Genomic DNA, 23,828 nt, shown 5'->3' with positions numbered 1-23,828 from the left:
TCGCTGGGACACGGTCACCCTGCAGTGTGAGGGCACGTGTTCGCTGGGACACTGTCACCCTGCAGTGTGAGGGCACGTGTTCGCTGGGACACGGTCTCCCTGCAGTGTGAGGGCACGTGTTCGCTGGGACACGGTCACCCTGCAGTGTGAGGGCACGTGTTCGCTGGGACACGGTCACCCTGCAGTGTGAGGGCACGTGTTCGCTGGGACACGGTCACCCTGCCGGTGTGAGGGCACGTGTTCGCTGGGACACGGTCTCCCTGCAGTGTGAGGGCACGTGTTCGCTGGGACACGGTCACCCTGCGGTGTGAGGGCACGTGTTCGCTGGGAACACGGTCACCCTGCGGTGTGAGGGCACGTGTTCGCTGGGACACGGTCACCCTGCGGTGTGAGGGCACGTGTTCGCTGGGACACTGTCACCCTGCAGTGTGAGGGCACGTGTTCGCTGGGACACGGTCACCCTGCAGTGTGAGGGCACGTGTTCGCTGGGACACGGTCCACCCTGCAGTGTGAGGGCACGTGTTCGCTGGGGACACGGTCCACCCTGCGGTGTGAGGGCACGTGTTCGCTGGACACTGTCACCCTGCAGTGTGAGGGCACGTGTTCGCTGGGACACTGTCACCCTGCGGTGTGAGGGCACGTGTTCGCTGGGACACGGTCTCCCTGCGGTGTGAGGGCACGTGTTCGCTGGGACACTGTCACCCTGCGGTGTGAGGGCACGTGTTCGCTGGGACACGGTCACCCTGCAGTGTGAGGGCCCGTGTTCGCTGGGACACGGTCACCCTGCGGTGTGAGGGCACGTGTTCGCTGGGACACGGTCACCCTGCGGTGTGAGGGCACGTGTTCGCTGGGACACGGTCACCCTGCGGTGTGAGGGCACGTGTTCGCTGGGACACGGTCACCCTGCGGTGTGAGGGCACTTGTTCGCTGGGACACGGTCACCCTGCGGTGTGAGGGCACGTGTTCGCTGGGACACGGTCACCCTGCAGTGTGAGGGCACGTGTTCTCTGGGACACTGTCACCCTGCGGTGTGAGGGCCCGTGTTCGCTGGGACACGGTCACCCTGCAGTGTGAGGGCACGTGTTCGCTGGGACACGGTCACCCCTGCGGTGTGAGGGCACGTGTTCGCTGGACACGGTCACCCTGCAGTGTGAGGGCACGTGTTTCGCTGGGACACGGTCACCCTGCAGTGTGAGGGCACGTGTTCGCTGGGGACACGGTCACCCTGCTGCAGTGTGAGGGCACGTGTTCTCTGGGACACGGTCACCCTGCGGTGTGAGGGCACGTGTTCGCTGGGACACGGTCTCCCTGCAGTGTGAGGGCACGTGTTCGCTGGGACACGGTCACCCTGCAGTGTGAGGGCACGTGTTCTCTGGGACACGGTCACCCTGCGGTGTGAGGGTCACGTGCTTCGCTGGGACACGGTCACCCTGCGGTGTGAGGGCACGTGTTCGCTGGGACACGGTCACCCTGCAGTGTGAGTGCACGTGTTCGCTGGACACGGTCACCCTGCAGTGTGGAGGGCCCGTGTTCGCTGGGACACGGTCACCCTGCGGTGTGAGGGCACGTGTTCGCTGGGACACGGTCACCCTGCAGTGTGAGTGCACGTGTTCGCTGGGACACGGTCACCCTGCAGTGTGAGGGCCCGTGTTCGCTGGGACAACGGTCTCCCTGCAGTGTGAGGGCACGTGTTCGCTGGGACACGGTCACCCTGCGGTGTGAGGGCAACGTGTTCGCTGGGACAACGGTCACCCTGCGGTGTGAGGGCACGTGTTCGCTGGGACACGGTCACCCTGCGGTTGTGAGGGCACGTGTTCGCTGGGACACGGTCACCCTGCGGTGTGAGGGCACGTGTTCGCTGGGACACGGTCACCCTGCGGTGTGAGGGCACGTGTTCGCTGGGACACGGTCACCCTGCGGTGTGAGGGCACGTGTTCGCTGGGACACGGTCACCCTGCGGTGTGAGGGCACGTGTTCGCTGGGACACGGTCACCCTGCAGTGTGAGGGCACGTGTTCGCTGGGACACGGTCACCCTGCGGTGTGAGGGCACGGTGTTCGCTGGGGACACGGTCACCCTGCGGTGTGAGGGCACGTGTTCGCTGGGGACACGGTCACCCTGCAGTGGTGAGGGCACGTGTTCGCTGGGACACCGGTCACCCTGCGGGTGTGAGGGCACGTGTTCGCTGGGACACGGTCACCCTGCAGTGTGAGGGCACGTGTTCGCTGGGACACGGTCACCCTGCGGTGTGAGGGCACGTGTTCGCTGGGACACGGTCACCCTGCAGTGTGAGGGCACGTGTTCGCTGGGACACGGTCACCCTGCGGTGTGAGGGCACGTGTTCGCTGGGGACACGGTCACCCTGCGGTGTGGGGGCACGTGTTCGCTGGGACACGGTCACCCTGCGGTGTGAGGGCACGTGTTCGCTGGGACACCGTCACCCTGCAGTGTGAGGGCACCAGTGTTCGCTGGGACACGGTCACCCTAGCAGTGTGAGGGGCACGTGTTCGCTGGGACACGGTCACCCTGCGGTGTGAGGGCACGTGTTCGCTGGGGACACGGTCACCCTGCGGTGTGAGGGCACGTGTTCGCTGGGACACGGTCACCCTGCGGTGTGAGGGCAACGTGTTCGCTGGGACACGGTCACCCTGCAGTGTGAGGGCCCGTGTTCGCTGGGACACGTCACCCTGCAGTGTGAGGGCACGTGTTCGCTGGGACACGGTCACCCTGCAGTGTGAGGGCACGTGTTCGCTGGGACACGGTCACCCTGCAGTGTGAGGGCACGTGTTCGCTGGACACGGTCACCCTGCGGTGTGAGGGCACGTGTGTTCGCTGGGACACGGTCACCCTGCGGTGTGAGGGCACGTGTTCTCTGGGACACGGTCACCCTGCAGTGTGAGGGCACGTGTTCGCTGGGACACGGTCACCCTGCGGTGTGAGGGCACGTGTTCTCTGGGACACGGTCACCCTGCAGTGTGAGGGCACGTGTTCTCTGGGACACGGTCACCCTGCAGTGTGAGGGCACGTGTGTTCGCTGGGACACGGTCACCCTGCGGTGTGAGGGCCCGTGTTCGCTGGGACACGGTCACCCTGCGGTGTGAGGGCACGTGTTCGCTGGGACACGGTCACCCTGCAGTGTGAGGGCACGTGTTCGCTGGGAGACGGTCACCCTGCAGTGTGAGGGCACGTGTGTTCGCTGGGACACGGTCACCCTGCGGTGTGAGGGCCCGTGTTCGCTGGGACACGGTCACCTGCGGTGTGAGGGCCCGTGTTCGCTGGGACACGGTCCACCCTGCAGTGTGAGGGCACGTGTTCGCTGGGACACGGTCACCCTGCGGTGTGAGGGCACGTGTTCGCTGGGACACGGTCACCCTGCTGTGTGAGGGCACGTGTTCGCTGGGACACGGTCACCCTGCAGTGTGAGGGCACGTGTTCGCTGGGACACGGTCACCCTGCGGTGTGAGGGCACGTGTTCGCTGGGACACGGTCACCCTGCAGTGTGAGGGCACGTGTTCGCTGGGACAACGGTCACCCTGCGGTGTGAGGGCACGTGTTCGCTGGGGACACGGTCACCCTGCGGTGTGAGGGCACGTGTTCGCTGGGAGACGGTCACCCTGCGGTGTGAGGGCACGTGTTCTCTGGGACACGGTCACCCTGCAGTGTGAGGGCACGTGTGTTCGCTGGGACACGGTCACCCTGCGGTGTGAGGGCACGTGTTCGCTGGGACACGGTCACCCAACACGTGTGAGGGCACGTGTTCGCTGGACACGGTCTCCCTGCGGTGTGAGGGCACGTGTTCGCTGGGACAACGGTCTCCCTGCGGTGTGAGGGCACGTGTTCGCTGGGACACGGGTTCACCCTGCGGTGTGAGGGCACGTGTTCGCTGGGACACGGTCACCCTGCGGTGTGAGGGCACGTGGTTCGCTGGGACACGGTCACCCTGCAGTGTGAGGGCACGTGTTCGCTGGGACACTGTCACCCTGCGGTGTGAGGGCACGTGTTCGCTGGGACACGGTCACCCTGCGGTGTGAGGGCACGTGTGTTCGCTGGGACACGGTCACCCTGCGGTGTGAGGGCACGTGTGTTCGCTGGGACACGGTCACCCTGCGGTGTGAGGGCACGTGTTCGCTGGGACACGGTCACCCTGCAGTGTGAGGGGCACGTGTATCTCTAGGGACACGGTCACCCTGCGGTGTGAGGGCACGTGTTCGCTGGGACACGGTCACCCCTGCGGTGTGAGGGCACGTGTTCGCTGGGACACGGTCACCCTGCGGTGTGAGGGCCCGTGTTCGCTGGGACAACGGTCACCCTGCAGTGTGAGGGCCCGTGTTCGCTGGGACACGGTCACCCTGCGGTGTGAGGGCAACGTGTTCGCTGGGACAACGGTCACCCTGCAGTGTGAGGGCACGTGTTCGCTGGGACACGGTCACCCTGCAGTGTGAGGGCACGTGTTCGCTGGGACACGGTCACCCTGCAGTGTGAGGGCACGTGTTCTCTGGGACACGGTCACCCTGCAGTGTGAGGGCAACGTGTGTTCGCTGGGACACGGTCACCCTGCGGTGTGAGGGCACGTGTGTTCGCTGGGACACGGTCACCCTGCGGTGTGAGGGCACGTGTCGCTGGGACACGGTCACCCTGCGGTGTGAGGGCACGTGTTCGCTGGGACAACGGTCACCCTGCGGTGTGAGGGCACGTGGTTTCGCTGGGACACGGTCACCTGCGGTGTGAGGGCACGTGTTTGCTGGGGACAACGGTCACCCTGCGGTGTGATAGAAAGGGCCTTTGCCGCATAAGGGACAGATTAACGTGGCCTACTCTGTGTCTGGGTCCCTGTCACCGTTCTGTGTGGCGGACACTAGTAATCACGTGGTGGCCTTTTGTGTCTGAGTCACACGGTCATTGTGCTCGTCCTATTGCAGGCGTGGCCAACTCCAGTCCTCAAGGGCCACCAACAGGTCAGGTTTTCAGGATAAGCACAATAGCAAGTATAGCGCACAGCCACGAGAGGGGGTCAAATGTGTATCCAAAAACGAGCTTTATTCGTCCATTAAAACCGGAGGTCTGACGATCCTCCTGCATGCTTCGTGCAATAGCACTATATCGGGGTTTTCAGGATATCCCTGCTTCAGCACAGGTTTGCTCTATCACTGGCCCAGTCATTGACTGAGCCACCTGTGCTGAAGCAGGGATATCCTGAAAACTTGACCTGTTGGTGGCCTTTGAGGTCTGGAGCCACCTCTGTACTGTGTTTTGTGTGTTTTAGTCACTGCCCCCCTTCGTGGCCCCTGAAGCAGTGGTATGTCCGTGTCCTCTTCACACTGTTTTCTTTCCCCTCTGTGTTCCCCTCAGTATTTCACAGGGCTCGAGTGCGGACACAAGTTCTGCATGCAGTGCTGGGGCGAATACCCCTGACCACCAAAATCATAGAGGAAGGCATGGGACAGGTAACGGGGGGGGGGCAGCCTGCGCCCCACCTCCCCTGCCACTCAAACTCACCCCCCCCCCCCCCCCTCCCCGGCCCGCTCTCTCTCCTCCCCCTCCCGCGCCCGCTCTCTCTCCTCCCCCTCCCCAGCCCGCTCTCTCTCCTCCCCCTCCCCAGCCCGCTCTCTCTCCTCCCCCTCCCAGCCCGCTCTCTCTCTCCCCCCTCCCCAGCCCGCTCTCCTCTCCCCCCTCCCCAGCCCGATCTCTCTCCCCCCCCTCCCCAGCCCCGCTCTCTCTCCCCCCCTCCCCAGCCCGCTCTCTCTCCCCCCCTACCCAGCCCGCCTCTCTCCCCCCCCCTCCCCAGCCCGTTCTCTCTCCCCCCCCCCCTCCCCCAGCCCGATATCTCTCTCTCTCCCCCCCCGCCCTCCCCAGCCCGCTCTCTCCTCTCCCCCCCCCGCCCTCCCCAGCCCGCTCTCTCTCTCCCCCCCCCCGCCCTCGCCTCCCAGCCCGCTCTCCTCTCTCCTCCCAGCCCGCTCTCTCTCCTTCCCCTCCCCAGCCCCGCTCTCTCTCCCCCCCCTCCCCAGCCCGCTCTCTCTCCCCCCCCCCCCCCTCCCCAGCCCGATCTCTCTCCCCCTCCCCAGCCCGATCTCTCTCTCCCCCCCCCCCCCGCCCTCCCCAGCCCGCTCTCTCTCCTTCCCCTCCCAGCCCGCTCTCTCCCCCCCCTCCCCAGCCCTCTCTCTCCCCCCCTCCCCAGCCCGCTCTCCCACTCCCCAGCCCGCTCTCCCACTCCCCGCTCTCTCGCTCGCTCTCTCTCGCCCTCTCTCTCGCCCCCGCTCTCTCTCTCGCCCGCCGCTCTCTCTCGCCCGCTCTCTCTCTCTCTCTCCGCCCGCGCTCTCTCTCGCCCGCTCTCTCGCCCGCACTCTCTCTCTCTCGCCCGCACTCTCTCTCTCTCGCCCGCTCTCTCTCTCTCGCCTGCTCTCTCTCTCTCGCCCGCTCTCTCTCTCTCGCCCGCTCTCTCTCTCCTCGCCCGCTCTCTCTCTCTCGCCCGCTCTCTCTCTCGCGCCCGCCCGCTCTCTCTCCACGCGCCCGCTCTCTCTCACGCGCCCGCTCTCTCTCACGCGCCCGCTCTCTCTCACGCGCCGCGCTCTCTCTCTCTCCCGCGCTCTCTCTCTCTCGCGCCCGCTCGCTCGCGCCCGCTCTTTCTCTCTCTCGCCCGCTCTCTCTCTCTCTCTCGCGCCCGCTCTCTCTCTCGCGCCCGCTCTCTCTCGCGCCCGCTCTCTCTCTCGCGCCCGCTCTCTCTCGCGCCCGCTCACTCTCTCGCGCCCGCTCTCTCTCTCGCGCCCGCTCTCTCTCTCGCGCCGCTCTCTTTCTCGCGCGCCCCGCTCTCTCGCGCGCACCGCTCTCTCTCGCGCGCCCGCTCTCTCTCGCGCGCCCGCTCTCTCTCGCGCGCCCGCTCTCTCTCCGCGCCCTCTCTCTCTCGCGCCCTCTCTCTCTCTCTCGCGCGCCCTCTCTCTCTCTCTCTCGCGCGCCCCTCTCTCTCTCTCTCTCTCGCGCGCCCCGCCCGCTCTCTCGCGCGCCAGCTCTCTCTCTCGCGCGCCAGCTCTCTCTCTCGCGCGCACCGCCCTCTCTCTCGCGCGCACCGCCCTCTCTCGCGCGCGCCCGCTCTCTCGCGCGCGCCCGCTCTCTCTCCGCGCGCGCCCTCTCTCTCTCGAGCGTGCCCTCTCTCGCGCCCGCTCTCACTCTCTCGCGCGCGCCGTTCTCTCTCGCGCGCCCGTTCTCTCTCGCGCGCCCGCTCTCTCTCGCGCGCGCCCGCTCTCTCGCGCGCCCGCTCTCTCTCGCGCGCGCACGCCTCTCTCGCGCCGCTCTCTCTCCGCGCGCGACCCCGCTCTTTCTCTCGCGCCCGCTCTCTCGCGCGCCCGCTCTTTCTCTCGCGCCCGCTCTCTCTCTCTCGCGCCCGCTCTCTCTCTCTCGCGCGCCCGCTCTCTCTCTCTCGCGCGCCCGCCTCTCTCTCTCTCTCTCGCCCTCTCTCGCTCTCTCTCTCTCTCCCCCACCACCGACCCGCTCCGCGTGTTTCCTCACTAACTTACCTGTCTTTTCCAGACCATCTCCTGCCCGGCTCACGGCTGCGACATCTTGGTTGACGACAACACCCGTCATGTAAGTGCCGAGTATTCCCATTATCCCGCTGGTATCCCTTGTATCCCACCGAATATCTGTTACTCGCGCAGGCGTTTCCTTCCACAACAGATCGTCATTCCTAACCCCAGAGAAACCAAAACAAGCCACGCGTTCCCCTCCCCCCACCATAGGGTAACCTAACCCCTGTACTGCCAGAGTAGCAGGAAATCGTGTGCGCGGCTAACACGCGTGTGCGTTCTCTCTCCCTGCAGGCGCCCTGATCACAGATTCCAAAGTCAAGTTAAAGTATCAGCATTTAATAACGAATAGCTTTGTAGAGGTTAGTTACCCTTACTCCGGGGCGGCTAGTACCCTTACTCCGGGGCGGCTAGTAACCCTTACTCCGGGCGGCTAGTACCCTTACTCCGGGGCGGCTAGTACCCTTACTCCGGGCGGCTAGTACCCTTACTTCCGGGGCGGCTAGTACCCTTACTCCGGGGCGGCTAGTACCCTTACTCCGGGGCGGCTAGTACCCTTACTCCGGGGCGGCTAGTACCCTTACTCCGGGCGGCTAGTACCCTTACTCCGGGGCGGCTAGTACCCTTACTCCGGGGCGGCTAGTACCCTTACTCCGGTGCGGGGCGGCTAGTACCCTTACTCTGGGGCGGGCGGGCTAGTACCCTTACTTCGGGGCGGGCTAGTACCCTTACTCCGGGGCGGTACCCTTACTCCGGGCGGGCGGCCTAGTACCCTTACTCGGGGCGGACGGGCTAGTAACCTTACTCTGGGGCGGACGGGCTAGTAACCTTACTCTGGGGGCGGACGGGCTAGTAACCTTACTCTGTGGGCGGACGGGCTAGTAACCTTACTCTGGGGCAGACGGGCTAGTAACCTTACTCTGGGGCGGACGGGCTAGTAACCTTACTCTAGGGCGGACGGGCTAGTAACCTTACTCTGGGGCGGACGGGCTAGTAACCTTACTCTGGGGCGGGCGGGCTAGTAACCTTACTCTGGGGCGGCGGTCTAGTAACCTTACTCTGGGGCGGACCAAGTACCCTTACTCTGGGGGCGGACCGGGCGGACCAGTAACCCTTACTCTGGGGCGGACGGGCGGACCAGTACCCTTACTCTGGGGCGACGTGCGGACCAGTACCCTTACTCTGGGGCGGACCAGTACCCTTACTCTGGGGCGGACCAGTACCCTTACTCTGGGGCGGACCAGTACCCTTACTCTGGGCCGGACCAGTACCCTTACTCTGGGGCGGGACCAGTACCCTTACTCTGGGGCGGACCAGAACCCTTACTCTGGGGCGGACCAGTACCTTACTCTGGGGCGGATCAGTACCCTTACTCTGGGGCGGATCAGTACCCTACTCTGGGGCGGACCAGTACCCTTACTCTGGGGCGGACCAGTACCCTTACTCTGGGGCGGGCGATCTATTACCCTTACTCTGGTGCGGGCGGACTAGTACCCTTACTCTCTTAGTACCCTTATTCTGGGGCGGGCGGGCGGGCGGGCGGACTAGTACCCTTACTCTGGGGCATGCTAGTACCCTTACTCCGTCTTGTACCCTTACTCCGGGGCGGCTACTACCCTTTCTCGGGGGGGAGGGGGCTAGTGCCTCTTCTCTGCGGAGCGGATCGTACCCATTCACTGGTGGGGGGGGGAGCTATATGTTTAGATGTGTGAAGTTGAGCGTGTTATTTGTGCTTGAATGCACTCTGTCTTAGCGGTCACTCTCTTTCGCACTTTTCTTTCGCGCCTCTCTCTGACCTCTCTCTCTCTCTGGCCTCTCTCTCTCTCTCTCTCTCTGGCCTCTCTCTCTCTCTCTGGCCTCTCACTCTCTCTCTGGCCTCTCTCTCTCTGGCCTCTCTCTCTCTCTCTGGCCTCTCTCTCTCTCTCTGGCATCTCTCTCTCTCTCTCTCTCTGCCTCTCTCTCTGGCCTCTCTCTCTTTCTGGCCTCTCTCTCTCTCTCTGGCCTCTCTCTCTCCTCTCTCTGGCCTCTCTCTCTCTCTGGCCCCTCTCCCTCTCTCTCTCTCTCTGGCCCCCTCTCTCTCTCTCTGGCCCCTCTCCCTCTCTCTCTCTCTCTCTGGCCCCTCTCTCTCTCTCTCTCTCTGGCCCCTCTCTCTCTCTCTCTCTCTCTCTCTCTGGCCCCTCTCTCTCTCTCTGGCCCCTCTCTCTCTGGTCTCTCTCGCCTCTCTCTCTCTCTCTCTCTGGCCTCTCTCTCTCTCTCTCTCTCTGGCCTCTCTCTCTCTCTCTCTCTCTCTCTGGCCTCTCTCTCTCTCTCTGGCTTCTCTCTCTCTCTCTCTGGCCTCTCTCTCTCTCTCTGGCCTCTCTCTCTCTCTCTGGCCTCTCTCACTCTCTGCCTCTCTCTCTCTGGTCTCTCTCTCTCTCTCTCTCTCTCTCTCTGGCCTCTCTCTCTCTCTCTCTCTCTCTGGCCTCTCTCTCTCTCTCTCTGGCCTCTTTCTCTCTCTCTCTCTCTCTCTCTCTCTCTCTGGCCTCTCTCTCTCTTTCTGGCCTCTCTCTCTCTCTGGCCTCTCTCTCTGGCCTCTTTCTCTCTCTCTCTCTCTGGCCTCTCTCTCTCTCTCTCTCTCTGGCCTCTCTCTCTCTCTCTCTGGCCTCTCTCTCTCTCTCTCTCTGCCTCTCTCTCTCTCTCTGGCCTCTCTCTCTCTGGCCTCTCTCTCTCTCTCTCTCTCTCTCTCTCTGGCCTCTCTCTCTCTCTCTCTCTCTGGCCTCTCTCTCTCTCTTTCTGGCCTCTCTCTCTCTCTCTGGCCTCTCTCTCTGGCCTCTCATTCTCTCTCTGGCCTCTCATTCTCTCACTCTCATTCTCTCATTCTCTCTCTCTCGTTCTCTCTCGTTCTCTCTCTCATTCTTTCTCATTCTCTCTCTCTCATTCTCTCATTCTCTCTCTCTTTCTCATTCTCTCTCTTTCTCTCTCTCATTCTCTCTCTCTCTCTCTTTCTCTCTCTCTTTCTCTCTCTCTTTCTCTCTCTCTTTCTCTCTCTCATTCTCTCTCTCATCTCTCTCTCATTCTCTCTCATTCCTCGCCCTCCCCCCTGCAGTGTAATAGACTCCTGAAGTGGTGCCCCGCACCAGATTGCCACCACGTGGTAAAAGTTCAATATCCCGACGCCAAACCCGTGCGCTGCAAATGTGGCCGACAGTTCTGGTAAGAAATGGGTGTTGGAAGCCTGAGGAAGGGGAGATGGACCCTCCCCCCAAATCAACCCAACCACACCATTGTTTGAACATATCTATTGTATCTGCCATCACATTCTCCATGGGTAATGAATCACAACATTTTAACTGCCCTTACTGTAAAGAACCCTTTCCTTTGTTGCTGGTGAATCTCCTTTCCTCCAACCTTAAGGGATGGCCCCGAGTCCTTTGTACTGCCTGTGGATGAATAGTTCTTTTGAAAGCTCCTTGTATTGTCCCTGAATATATTTGTATATAGTTATCATATCCCCTCTTAGACGCCTCTTTTCTAATGTAAATAAATCTAATTTAGCTAGCCTCTCCTCGTTAGATTGTCCATCCCCTTTATTAATTTGGTGGCTCTTCTCTGCACTCTCTCTAGTTCCATAATGTCTTTTCTAAGGAGTGGTGCCCAAAATTGTACTCCATATTCAAGGTGTGGTATTTGTATTGTATTGTATTGTATGTCTTTATTTATATAGCGCCATTAATGTACATAGCGCTTCACAGCAGTAATACACGTGGTAATCAAATAAATAACAGATAATATAAATAACAGATCATGGGAATAAGCGCTTTAGACATAAAAGTAACATTAAGGAAGAGGAGTCCCTGCCCCGAGGAGCTTACAGTCTAATTGGTAGGTAGGGAGAACGTACAGAGACAGTAGGAGGGAGTTCTGGTAAGTGCGTCTGCAGGGGGCCAAGCCTTATGTATCATGTGTTCAGAATATCCACAGTGCTATTCATATTCTTCTTTAAGCAAGTGTGTCTTAAGTTGGGTCTTAAAGGTGGATAGAGAGGGTGCTAGTCGGGTACTGAGGGGAAGGGCATTCCAGAGGTGTGGGGCAGTCAGCGAGAAAGGTTTAAGGCGGGAGAGGGCTTTAGATACAAAGGGGGTAGAAAGAAGACATCCTTGAGAAGAACGCAAGAGTCTGGATGGTGCATAACGAGAAATTAGGGCTGAGATGTAAGGAGGGGCAGAAGAGTGTAATGCTTTAAAAGTGAGGAGAAGAATGGAGTGTGAGATGCGCGATTTGATCGGAAGCCAGGAGAGGGATTTCAGCAGGGGTGATGCTGAGACAGATCTAGGAAAGAGTAGAGTGATTCTGGCAGCAGCGTTTAGGATAGATTGTAGGGGAGACAGGTGAGAGGCAGGAAGGCCAGACAGCAGGAGGTTACAGTAATCAAGACGGGAGAGAATGAGGGCCTGAGTCAGAGTTTTAGCAGTCGAGCAACAGAGGAAAGGGCGTATCTTTGTTATATTGCGGAGGAAAAAGCGATAGGTTTTAGAAATGTTTTGAATGTGAGGGGCGAATGTGAGAGAGGAGTCGAGTGTGACCCCTAGGTAGCGTGCTTGGGCTACTGGGTGAATGATCGTAGTTCCAACAGTAATGTATAAGGAGGTAGTAGGGCCAGGTTTGGGAGGAAGTATGAGGAGCTCTGTTTTAGCCATGTAGAGTTTAAGGCGGCGGAGGGCCATCCAGGATGATATAGCAGAGAGACATTCAGAAACTTTGGTTTGTACAGCAGGTGTAAGGTCAGGTGTTGAAAAGTATATTTGTGTGTCGTCAGCATAGAGGTGATGCTTTATAAAGGGGCATAATTATGTTTACTTCCCTTCAGTCTATTCCCTGTTTAATGCAAGATAAGATCTTGTTTGCCTTTGCAGCTACTGCCTGACTTTGGGCACTATTGCTAAGTCTGCTGTCTACAAGCACTCCTAAATCCTTCTCCATCAAGGATTCTCCTAATGTATCCCCATTTAATTTGTAAGTTGCCTGTTTATTCTTGTTTCCAAAATGCATAACCTTACATTTATCTGTATTAAACCTCATCTGCCATTTACCTGCCCACGTTTCCAGTCTATCCAAGACCTTCTGGACTGAAATTACACCCTGCTCTGATTCTATTACCTTACACAATTTAGTATCATCAGCAAAGATGGAGACTTTGCTCTCTATGCCAACCTCAAGGTCATTAATAAACAAGTTAAAAAGCAGGGGTCCCAGTACCGATCCCTGAGGTACTCCATTCACAACTTCAGCCCAATCTGAAAAAGTTCAATTTATGACAACCCTCTGTTGTCTGTCCTTCAACCAGTTTTCAATCCAGGTGCATATATTATTACTGAGTCCAATTTGCTTTATTTTGTACACTAACCTCTTGTGTGGAATCATATCAAAAGCCTTTGCTAAATCTAAGTAGACCATATCAACTGCATTACCCTGGTCTAAATTGCTACTTACCTCCTCAAAGAAACAAATAAGGGTAGTTTGGCATGATCTATCCTTCATAAATCCATGCTGACTATTACTAATAATTTTGTTTTCCATTAGGTATTCCTGAATATTATCCCGTATTAAACCTTCAAGTACTTTAGTTTCCCCACTATTGAAGTCAGGCTTACAGGTCTGTAATTCCCCGGTTGTGAACTAGCTCCCTTCTTAAATATAGGCACCACATCTGCTTTACGCCAATCTTGTGGTACTGAGCCTGTGGAAATGGAGTCCTTGAATATTAAATATAATGGTTCGGCTATTACTGAGCTTAACTCCTTGAGAACTCTTGGATGTATGCCATCGGGGCCAGGTGCTTTATTTACTTACATTTTATCAAGCCGCTTATGAACTTCTTCCTCAGTTAACCAATTGTTCATTAATATGGAGGTTGTGGCTTACTCCTGCGGCACTACTATTGAAATTGATTCTTCCCTGGCAAACACAGAGGCAAAGAATTTGTTTAATACCTCAGCTTTTTCCTTATCTCCAATAATCTGCCTGCCCATCTCACACTGAAAGGTTCCTATATTTTCTTTTCTACATTTTTTTTGTTTGTTATTAATGTACTTAAAGAACTTTTTAGGGTTGATCTTACTTTATATTGCAATTCTTTTTTCATTATCCATTTTTGTTATATTCCTTATAATTCTTATATGATGTCTCTGTCCCTTCTGACTTAAAGAATCTAAACGCCTTCCTCTTCTTGTCCATTTCCTCTGTCCATTTCCTCCCTACCTGTTTATTTAGCCACATTGGTTTTCACTTATTTTTTTTATACGTATTACCCAAGGGTATACACTGATAAGTGTGCTTTTCTAACAATGTTTTAAAGACTACCCATTTATCTTCTACATTTTTCCCTGCAAAAACATCATCCCAATGTATTACTTGTAGATTAGACCTCAGTTTATTAAAATCTGCCTTTCTAAAGTTTAAGGTCTTTGTTGAACCCAAGTAATATGGTTTTTGATCATTTATTTCAAATGGGACCATGTTATGATCACTGTTACCCAAATGTTCCAGGACTTGAATATTTGTTATTACTTCTACATTGTTTGATATGACCAAATCCAGAACTGCCCCTCTCCTGGTTGGTTCCTCAATCATTTGGGTCATATAATTGTCTTTAAGCACCCCCAAAAACCTGTTTCCTTTTGCTGTAATGCTAATCTCATTGCCCCAGTCTTTGTCTGGATAATTACAATCCCCCATTATGCAAACATGATCCAGTTTTGATGCCTTCTCCATTTGCAAAAGTATTTTGGCTTCCTCAATCTTACAGATATTTGGTGGTTTATAGCATGTCCATACAAACATTTTCTTTATACTTTTATCTCCATGATAACTTGCTACCTGTGCTTCAAATTATTTATAGGGACCAGTCTATCCTAGGAGAAAAGTGTACCAATGGCAGTGATAGAGTTACGGGGCCAGTCCCTCCTAGGGGCAAAGTGTACTAGTGGCAGTGACAGGGTTAAGGGATCACTTCTGGGTGATTGATAAATATTTTACCCATCTCTGACCCCTATAAGTATTATTAAATCCTTACTAAAGTTATTATAGAAACACAGGGAGCTGACACTTGGGAGGGGGCTGATTTCCTCGGGCTGCTCTCTTGTGTCTGACGTGTGTTCAACAAGAGCTTACACCGGCAAAGCCCCCTCTCTACCCCCTCCCCTTATCTGTATTGTCTCTCTGATAAGGGGAGGGGCAAGAACCCCAATTTGAGTAGCACTCTCTCACTAACTTGGATGATAAGTGTATGAGTTAAAATATATTTATTGGGAACAAACGATAAAATACAGGGCTTTAAAATAAACAATGAAATGGCGCACAGGGGATCCAACAGGAGCGTGGTAACCCCGGATAGGGAACAGTCCTAAGTGCAGTGTTAGAGTATTAAACACGATGCCTTGGTGTATAACTAGATAAGATCAACTACCAAGGAAAAGGGCGAGGAAGGGGAAGACGTATAAAACCCGGATTAAAATGCCAGTAGCTGTCCTGGGTAACTGCCTGGTGCACAATGAGTGACCTTATGTTAGTAGACCACAGTGAATTACAATGTAACCACCGTATATGATCTGTGTAATCATTTCGTCAGGGCCTCTGGATAGGCAGCTCCCGCTCCCTCCCCCTTCCCCCACAAATGCCCTCCTCACACTCACACACACTCAGCACCCCCTACCTTGTGTAGGAAGCTGTCTGACAGCTCCCGCTCCCGCCGCTGATAGGCTCACCAGCGCACCACGTGACGCGTCACCGCTCGGGATCACAATTTTCTTGCATCCCCTGGCGGCTGACGCGTCACAGCGCGTAGTGAGCCGTCAGCGAGGGGGGACTGGGACCGGCTCAGAAGGATTCCCCTGCTGGTGGGGAACGCTCACGCGGCCGCCCGCGCCGCGGGGGGTCCCAGCTGTTATCAAGCTGCTCAGTACTCTTGAGTTTTTAGTGTCTGCACGGATCTAACACAACAGATCCACGCTCACACATCTGTTTGTGGTATTTCAACGCTAATCATCTATTACCCACTGCAGGTTAATCTGCATCCATGTATTAAGCAGGCAACTGTCGCATCTAGAGACTTTCTGCTTACTGTGTTTCACTATTGGCTCACCCAGATCCTGCTATGTTATTGGACACATGATTACACAGATCATATACGGTGGTTACATTGTAATCCACTGTGGTCCTACTAACATAAGGTCACTCATTGTGCACCAGGCAGTTACCCAGGACAGCTGCTGTCATTTTAATCCGGGTTTTATACGTCTTCCCCTTCCTCGCCCTTTTCCTTGGTAGTTGATCTTATCTAGTTATACACCAAGGCACCGTGTTTAATACTCTAACACTGCACTTAGGCTTGTTCCCTATCCGGGGTTACCACGCTCCTGTTGGATCCCCTGTGCGCCATTTCATTGTTTATTTTAAAGCCCTGTATTTTATCGTTTGTTCCCAATAAATATATTTTAACTCATACACTTATCATCCAAGTTAGTGAGAGAGTGCTACTCAAATTGGGGTTCTTCTCCTTTATAGTTGCTATATCCTTGCCGCCCCAATCAGCACCCTCACGTCTACATCAATTATATTAAGCTGAAGCGGGGGTCTCTCGAGTTTGTCTCAAGGACGGGGGAAAAAAACACTTGATTGACACACACACTAACCCCTATCCAGAGGCCCTGACGAAATGCAAATGGATAATAACATTCCAGAAGAAACAAGCCGTCTGATCTGTGCTTCTAGCACTGAGAATGAATGAATTCTTTACTAAAAGTAGCTATTTGGGGTGTTGGGTGAACCAAAAAGTCAGTATTTTCTTCTCCCAGGCACCTATCCCCCCTCTCCTGGAAGCCCCCCGCTACAGCAAGTCTCCACTAATAGTCTGTGTCTCTTTCAGCTTCAACTGCGGAGAGAATTGGCACGACCCGGTGAAATGTAAGGTGAGGCTGTGAGGGGGGGCGGTGCCGGGGGGGGGGGGGGTAGAAGGAATTCTGAGGGCCAGAGAGGGGGGGTAAGTGGCTGATAAGATGGGTTCAATGTGGCTTGTTTTATCTCCCCCCCGCCCAGTGGTTAAAGAAATGGATCAAGAAGTGCGATGATGACAGCGAGACCTCAAACTGGATCGCGGCCAATACAAAGGTAGGCCTGTCACCCCGTCACCCCCTTCCTCTACTTCTTCTCCCTACACCTTTTGGGGGGGGGGGGGGGTTGTCCCCCATGCTGTACCCCATGCTGTACAGGAGTGCTGCTCAACTCCAGTCCTCAAGCCTCTCCCCCCAACATGTCAGGTTTTCAGGATATCCCTGCTTCAGCACATACATAGTAACTATGTATGTATGTGCTGAAGCAGGGATATCCTGAAAACCTGACCTGTTTGGGGTACTTGAGGACGGTAGTGCCCCCCCTGCTGTACACGGGGCCTGTCTCCACCTCCCTAGTTTTCTCTCTGCGCGCTGATCTTTCTTTATGCCTAAACGTGCGCCCGAAATGGGAATAAGAAGCCTGCTCAATCCTTCCTACTGTGTGCCATCGCTGCACATCCGAGAGCGTTCGCTTGGATTGTAAGCTCTCCGGGGCAGAGATCGCCTTTGCTATTGTCTGCCTTTTGTTACACTTCTTGTATTATAATTCCCTGTGCTGTGTCGTCTCTGGCGTTAAGCGCCGAGTAAGCTGCAGGTCCGCTCTATAAATAACCAGTTACAGGAGCCGGCGTTGCTCGGGGAATGCCAAGAACCCCCAAAATGCAGTGATTTATAATACCCCCCCTCCCGGGTATGTCACCTGTCTAATGGCGATTTATAATACCCCCCTCCCGGGTATGTCACCTGTCTAATGGCGATTTATAATACCCCCTCCCGGGTATGTCACCTGTCTAATGACGATTTATAATACCCCCCTCCCGGGTATGTCACCTGTCTAATGGCGATTTATAATACCCCCCTCCTGGGTATGTCACCTGTCTAATGGCGATTTATAATACCCCCCTCCCGGGTAGGTTACCTGTCTAATGGCGATTTATAATACCCCCCTCCCAGGTAGGTTACCTGTCTAATGGCGATTTATAATACCCCCCTCCCGGGTATGTCACCTGTCTAATGGCGATTTATAATACCCCCCTCCCGGGTATGTCACCTGTCTAATGGCGATTTATAATACCCCCCTCCTGGGTATGTCACCTGTCTAATGGCGATTTATAATACCCCCCTCCCGGGTAGGTTACCTGTCTAATGGCGATTTATAATACCCCCCTCCCGGGTATGTCACCTGTCTAATGGCGATTTATAATACCCCCCTCCCGGGTAGGTCACCTGTCTAATGGCGATTTATAATACCCCCTCCCGGGTAGGTCACCTGTCTAATGGCGATTTATAATACCCCCCTCCCGGGTAGGTCACCTGTCTAATGGCGATTTATAATACCCCCTCCCGGGTAGGTCACCTGTCTAATGGCGATTTATAATACCCCCTCCCGGGTAGGTCACCTGTCTAATGGCGATTTATAATACACATACATATATAATACACATTCCGCCCATTATGGTTTCAATGAGGACGAACCAGCTCTGTGACGTCACGACGACGCCTCCAACACGTCTTCCGTCGCATCTACTCAGGCAACAAATCGCTGCAGCTAAAACGCGGGTGACGTCACGCGCACGGTCGCAAAGACGCATGCTCACCATGGACCCAGCCTAATGCTGCGTGTGTGCGGGACGTCTCGCCCCAAACACTGAGAGCCTCTAATGCTGCGTGTGTGCGGGACGTCTCGCCCCAAACACTGAGAGACCCTAATGCTGCGTGTGTGTGCGGGACGTCTCGCCCCAAACACTGAGAGCCTCTAATGCTGCGTGTGTGCGGGACGTCTCGCCCCAAACACTGAGAGCCTCTAACGCTGCGTGTGTGTGCGGGACGTCTCGCCCCAAACACCGAGAGCCTCTAATGCTGCGTGTGTGTGCGGGACGTCTCGCCCCAAACACCGAGAGCCTCTAATGCTGCGTGTGTGTGCGGGACGTCTCGCCCCAAACACCGAGAGCCTCTAACGCTGCGTGTGTGCGGGACGTCTCGCCCCAAACACCGAGAGACCCTAATGCTGCGTGTGTGTGCGGGACGTCTCGCCCCAAACACCGAGAGCCTCTAATGCTGCGTGTGTGTGCGGGACGTCTCGCCCCAAACACCGAGAGCCTCTAACGCTGCTTGTGCGGGACGTTGCACTCTCGTCCCAAACACCGAGAGCCTCTAACGCTGCTTGTGCGGGACGTTGCACTCTCGTCCCAAGCACCGATCACGCGTGCGGGAAGAACTGGGGCTGCTGCGGGATTTTTGCTAATGTTGCAAATTGGCTTTTCAGAGGGACCAAGATTAAGGTTGGGGCCCTGGTACCGCAGGGCTGAGCCAGCAGGCCGCCTTAAGGCAGTGTTCGCGTGCGGAAGCGGGAGGGGGCGCGCAGTGCGCAAGAAATCAGCTCAAACTGATTTCTTGGTGCGACAGGCCGGTCGCGTGAGATCCGTGACGCCCCTAGGCACGCCCCCCACGGCCCGTCCACCATGGCCAGGTCAGCGCCCGCTCACTGAAAAGCCTCCGCACGGGCGAAGGCACCATGGCCCCAGCCTAGGTGGGATCCTTAGGGTGGTGTGATGGGACGATGTCATATGGGATCATGATGTGGTGTGGGATAGGATCCAAACAAAGACAAAAACCCCAGGAACCATCATGTAAAATTTGGTTGCGATTTCTTAAGAGGAGTCCAAATGCATAGCGAACAGAGTAGAAGATGTACATTAATTCATGGGGTCAGGATGAAACAGTTTCTCAGATGAGCCTCTTTGAAGTCTGCATTGAAAGCGGCTCTGTGCTGCCTGGTGAGACTAAACACACAGTCCCGCGGGGAGACACTACTGCAGGTGTAGGGGCCGTTAACAAAACAAAATCCAGAAAGTTAAGCCCATTTTCAAGGTCGTCGTCCCCCATCCCCCTGCTCGTCCCCTGCCCCATGTCGACCACCCCCCTCCCCCCCGTTCTTCTCCCCCTCGCCCCTCTTCCCCTCGCCCCTCTTCCTATCCTTCTTACGTTCTGTCCCCTCCCAGGAATGCCCCAAATGTCACGTGACCATAGAGAAGGACGGAGGCTGCAACCACATGGTCTGCCGGAACCAGAACTGCAAGGCGGAGTTCTGCTGGGTGTGTTTGGGCCCCTGGGAGCCCCACGGCTCTGCCTGGTACGTCCGTGTGTGTATAGGGAGAGGTATTAGCAGCGGGATGTTAGGGTGTATAGGGAGAGGTATTAGCAGCAGGATGTTAGGGTGTATAAGGAGAGGTATTAGCAGCGGGGTGTTAGGGTGTATGGGGAGAGGTATTAGCAGCGGGATGTTAGGGTGTATAGGGAGAGGTATTAGCAGCGGGGTGTTGGGGGTGTATAGGGAGAGGTATTAGCAGTGGGATGTTAGGGTGTATAGGGAGAGGTATTAGTGGGATGTTAGGGTGTATAGGGAGAGGTATTAGCAGCAGGATGTTAGGGTGTATAGGGAGAGGTATTAGCAGCGGGATGTTAGGGTGTATAGGGAGAGGTATTAGCAGCAGGATGTTAGGGTGTATAGGGAGAGGTATTAGCAGCGGGATGTTAGGGTGTATAGGGAGAGGTATTAGCAGCGGGATGTTAGGGTGTATAGGGAGAGGTATTAGCAGCAGGATGTTAGGGTGTATAGGGAGAGGTATTAGCAGCGGGATGTTAGGGTGTATAGGGAGAGGTATTAGCAGTGGGATGTTAGGGTGTATAGGGAGAGGTATTAGTGGGATGTTAGGGTGTATAGGGAGAGGTATTAGCAGCGGGATGTTAGGGTGTATAGGGAGAGGTATTAGCAGCAGGATGTTAGGGTGTATAGGGAGAGGTATTAGCAGCGGGATGTTGGGGTGTATAGGGAGAGGTATTAGTGGGATGTTAGGGTGTATAGGGAGAGGTATTAGCAGCGGGATGTTAGGGTGTATAGGGAGAGGTATTAGCAGCAGGATGTTAGGGTGTATAGGGAGAGGTATTAGCAGCGGGGTGTTAGGGTGTATAGGGAGAGGTATTAGCAGCTGGATGTTAGGGTGTATAGGGAGAGGTATTAGCAGCGGGGTGTTAGGGTGTATAGGGAGAGGTATTAGCAGCGGGGTGTTAGGGTGTATAGGGAGAGGTATTAGCAGTGGGATGTTAGGGTGTATAGGGAGAGGTATTAGTGGGATGTTAGGGTGTATAGGGAGAGGTATTAGCAGCGGGATGTTAGGGTGTATAGGGAGAGGTATTAGTGGGATGTTAGGGTGTATAGGGAGAGGTATTAGCAGCGGGATGTTAGGGTGTATAGGGAGAGGTATTAGCAGCAGGATGTTAGGGTGTATAGGGAGAGGTATTAGCAGCGGGATGTTAGGGTGTATAGGGAGAGGTATTAGCAGCAGGATGTTAGGGTGTATAGGGAGAGGTATTAGCAGCGGGATGTTAGGGTGTATAGGGAGAGGTATTAGTGGGATGTTAGGGTGTATAGGGAGAGGTTTTAGCAGCGGGATGTTAGGGTGTATAGGGAGAGGTATTACCAGCGGGATGTTAGGGTGTATAGGGAGAGGTATTAGTGGGATGTTAGGGTGTATAGGGAGAGGTATTAGCAGCGGGATGTTAGGCTGTATAGGGAGAGGTATTAGCAGCGGGATGTTAGGGTATATAGGGAGAGGTATTAGCAGCGGGATGTTAGGGTGTATAGGGAGAGGTATTAGCAGCAGGATGTTAGGGTGTATAAGGAGATGTATTAGCAGCGGGATGTTAGGGTGTATAGGGAGAGGTATTAGCAGCAGGGTGTATAGGGAGAGGTATTAGCAGCAGGATGTTAGGGTGTATAGGGAGAGGTATTAGCAGCGGGATGTTAGGGTGTATAGGGAGAGGTATTAGCAGCGGGATGTTAGGGTTTATAGGGAGAGGTATTAGCAGCGGGATGTTAGGGTGTATAGGGAGAGGTATTAGCAGCGGGATGTTAGGGTGTATAGGTAGAGGTATTAGCAGCGGGGTGTTAGCGTGTATAGGGAGAGGTATTAGCAGCGGAATGTTAGGGTGTATAGGGAGAGGTATTAGCAGCAGGATGTTAGGGTGTATAGGGAGAGGTATTAGCAGCGGAATGTTAGGGTGTATAGGGAGAGGTATTAGCAGCAGGATGTTAGGGTGTATAGGGAGAGGTATTAGCAGCGGAATGTTAGGGTGTATAGGGAGAGGTATTAGTGGGATGTTAGGGTGTATAGGGAGAGGTTTTAGCAGCGGGATGTTAGGGTGTATAGGGAGAGGTATTACCAGCGGGATGTTAGGGTGTATAGGGAGAGGTATTAGTGGGATGTTAGGGTGTATAGGGAGAGGTATTAGCAGCGGGATGTTAGGCTGTATAGGGAGAGGTATTAGCAGCGGGATGTTAGGGTATATAGGGAGAGGTATTAGCAGCGGGATGTTAGGGTGTATAGGGAGAGGTATTAGCAGCAGGATGTTAGGGTGTATAAGGAGATGTATTAGCAGCGGGATGTTAGGGTGTATAGGGAGAGGTATTAGCAGCAGGGTGTATAGGGAGAGGTATTAGCAGCAGGATGTTAGGGTGTATAGGGAGAGGTATTAGCAGCGGGATGTTAGGGTGTATAGGGAGAGGTATTAGCAGCGGGATGTTAGGGTTTATAGGGAGAGGTATTAGCAGCGGGGTGTTAGCGTGTATAGGGAGAGGTATTAGCAGCGGAATGTTAGGGTGTATAGGGAGAGGTATTAGCAGCAGGATGTTAGGGTGTATAGGGAGAGGTATTAGCAGCGGAATGTTAGGGTGTATAGGGAGAGGTATTAGCAGCCGGATGTTAGGGCGTATAGGGAGAGGTATTAGCAGCAGGATGTGTGTATAGGGAGAGGTATTAGCAGCGGGGTGTTAGGGTGTATAGGGAGAGGTATTAGCAGCAGGATGTGTGTATAGGGAGAGGTATTAGCAGCGGGGTGTTAGGGTGTATAGGGAGAGGTATTAGCAGCGGGATGTTAGGCTGTATAGGGAGAGGCAAAAGAAAGACGAATGGCGCACAGCCAGGGAGCCAGGTGTAGGATAAAACTGCTATTCTTTATTCGTGCATGCAGGAGGACAGGCAACCCCCTTGGGGAACAAACAGGAACCTCCTACGCGTTTCGGACCTGGGGGTCCTTTATCAAGGAGTATGGGATGTGTCTGGATAAGGCCCCTTATGTACCTGCTTCATAATTGGTAAATTTCAAAAGTCTGTGCAAAATCGCCGCCGCCACCTAGTGCGCATGCGCGTGACGTCACCCGAGGCGCCGCACCACCAAGCCGAAGGATTGTGGGTAAGTACCGCCCCCTGTGTCTGCTCGCGCATGCTCACATCGGAGCGTGAGGCTGGCAAGACTTCTCTAGTCAGTGTCTCCGCTCCTGCCAGTAGTGACGTCATCGCGGGTCTCCCATAGGCCGGTGCATGTCGCTGGCCCACCAATGGAAGTGGTGCACAGTCGACAATGCACCAATCACAACGGGTCCCCCCGCGCTCACACTAGAGGCAGTCATGGAGCATACAGGCTAGGATAAACAAAGAACAACTAATTTTGTGTATGACAGGGATATAAAAACAAGATCTAATTCTCAGGTCTACCTGTCATAGATGATGGGCTTTATCCATACTAATCCCATATTAAACAAAACATACAATGTGGTACATATAACACTCTATTGAAACAAACAAAATTACTACTAGCATGATACAATATGCACCTTGAAACTAAGTTCAAAAACATATACATATCCAAAATACAAAGAAAATACAAAATATATATTAAAAACAATAAAGACATTTAACAAGACTTGTTGGTATGTCTTGTCCTTAATGTCCCCAAGGCTGAGGAACAACAAATGTAATATACTTTTATGTATACAGATTCTTATTGTCATCCTTAATTCATATCGGTGAAACTGTATAATTACATGTTGACAACTGAGGGTGCTATAATTTTATGTTTTGACTCATACTATGTAATTGATGGATTATAAAGGGCTCTTAAAATGTTTATAATCCATCAATTACATAGTATGAGTCAAAACATAAAATTATAGCACCCTCAGTTGTCAACATGTAATTATACAGTTTCACCGATATGAATTAAGGATGACAATAAGAATCTGTATACATAAAAGTATATTACATTTGTTGTTCCTCAGCCTTGGGGACATTAAGGACAAGACATACCAACAAGTCTTGTTAAATGTCTTTATTGTTTTTAATATATATTTTGTATTTTCTTTGTATTTTGGATATGTATATGTTTTT

The 23,828-nt window shown here is 54.6% G+C and overlaps 1 protein-coding gene across 1 annotated transcript in view; it reads left to right on the top strand.

Annotated features, from left to right (window-relative positions):
• Positions 1-23,828, top strand: part of ARIH1 (ariadne RBR E3 ubiquitin protein ligase 1) — a 62,032-nt gene that overhangs the window by 20,630 nt on the left and 17,574 nt on the right. Inside the window, 8 exon segments of the mRNA XM_075576030.1 lie at positions 5,349-5,405; positions 5,408-5,443; positions 7,521-7,581; positions 7,811-7,878; positions 10,602-10,708; positions 16,419-16,461; positions 16,589-16,660; positions 19,605-19,735. Coding sequence (XP_075432145.1) covers positions 5,349-5,405; positions 5,408-5,443; positions 7,521-7,581; positions 7,811-7,878; positions 10,602-10,708; positions 16,419-16,461; positions 16,589-16,660; positions 19,605-19,735 — 575 coding nt within the window.

Source organism: Ascaphus truei, chromosome 18 (genome assembly GCF_040206685.1).
Source record: "Ascaphus truei isolate aAscTru1 chromosome 18, aAscTru1.hap1, whole genome shotgun sequence".
Lineage (NCBI taxonomy): Eukaryota > Metazoa > Chordata > Amphibia > Anura > Ascaphidae > Ascaphus > Ascaphus truei.
The sequence above is the reverse complement of the archived record's forward strand: the minus strand, read 5'-3'. Positions and strand labels throughout refer to the sequence as shown.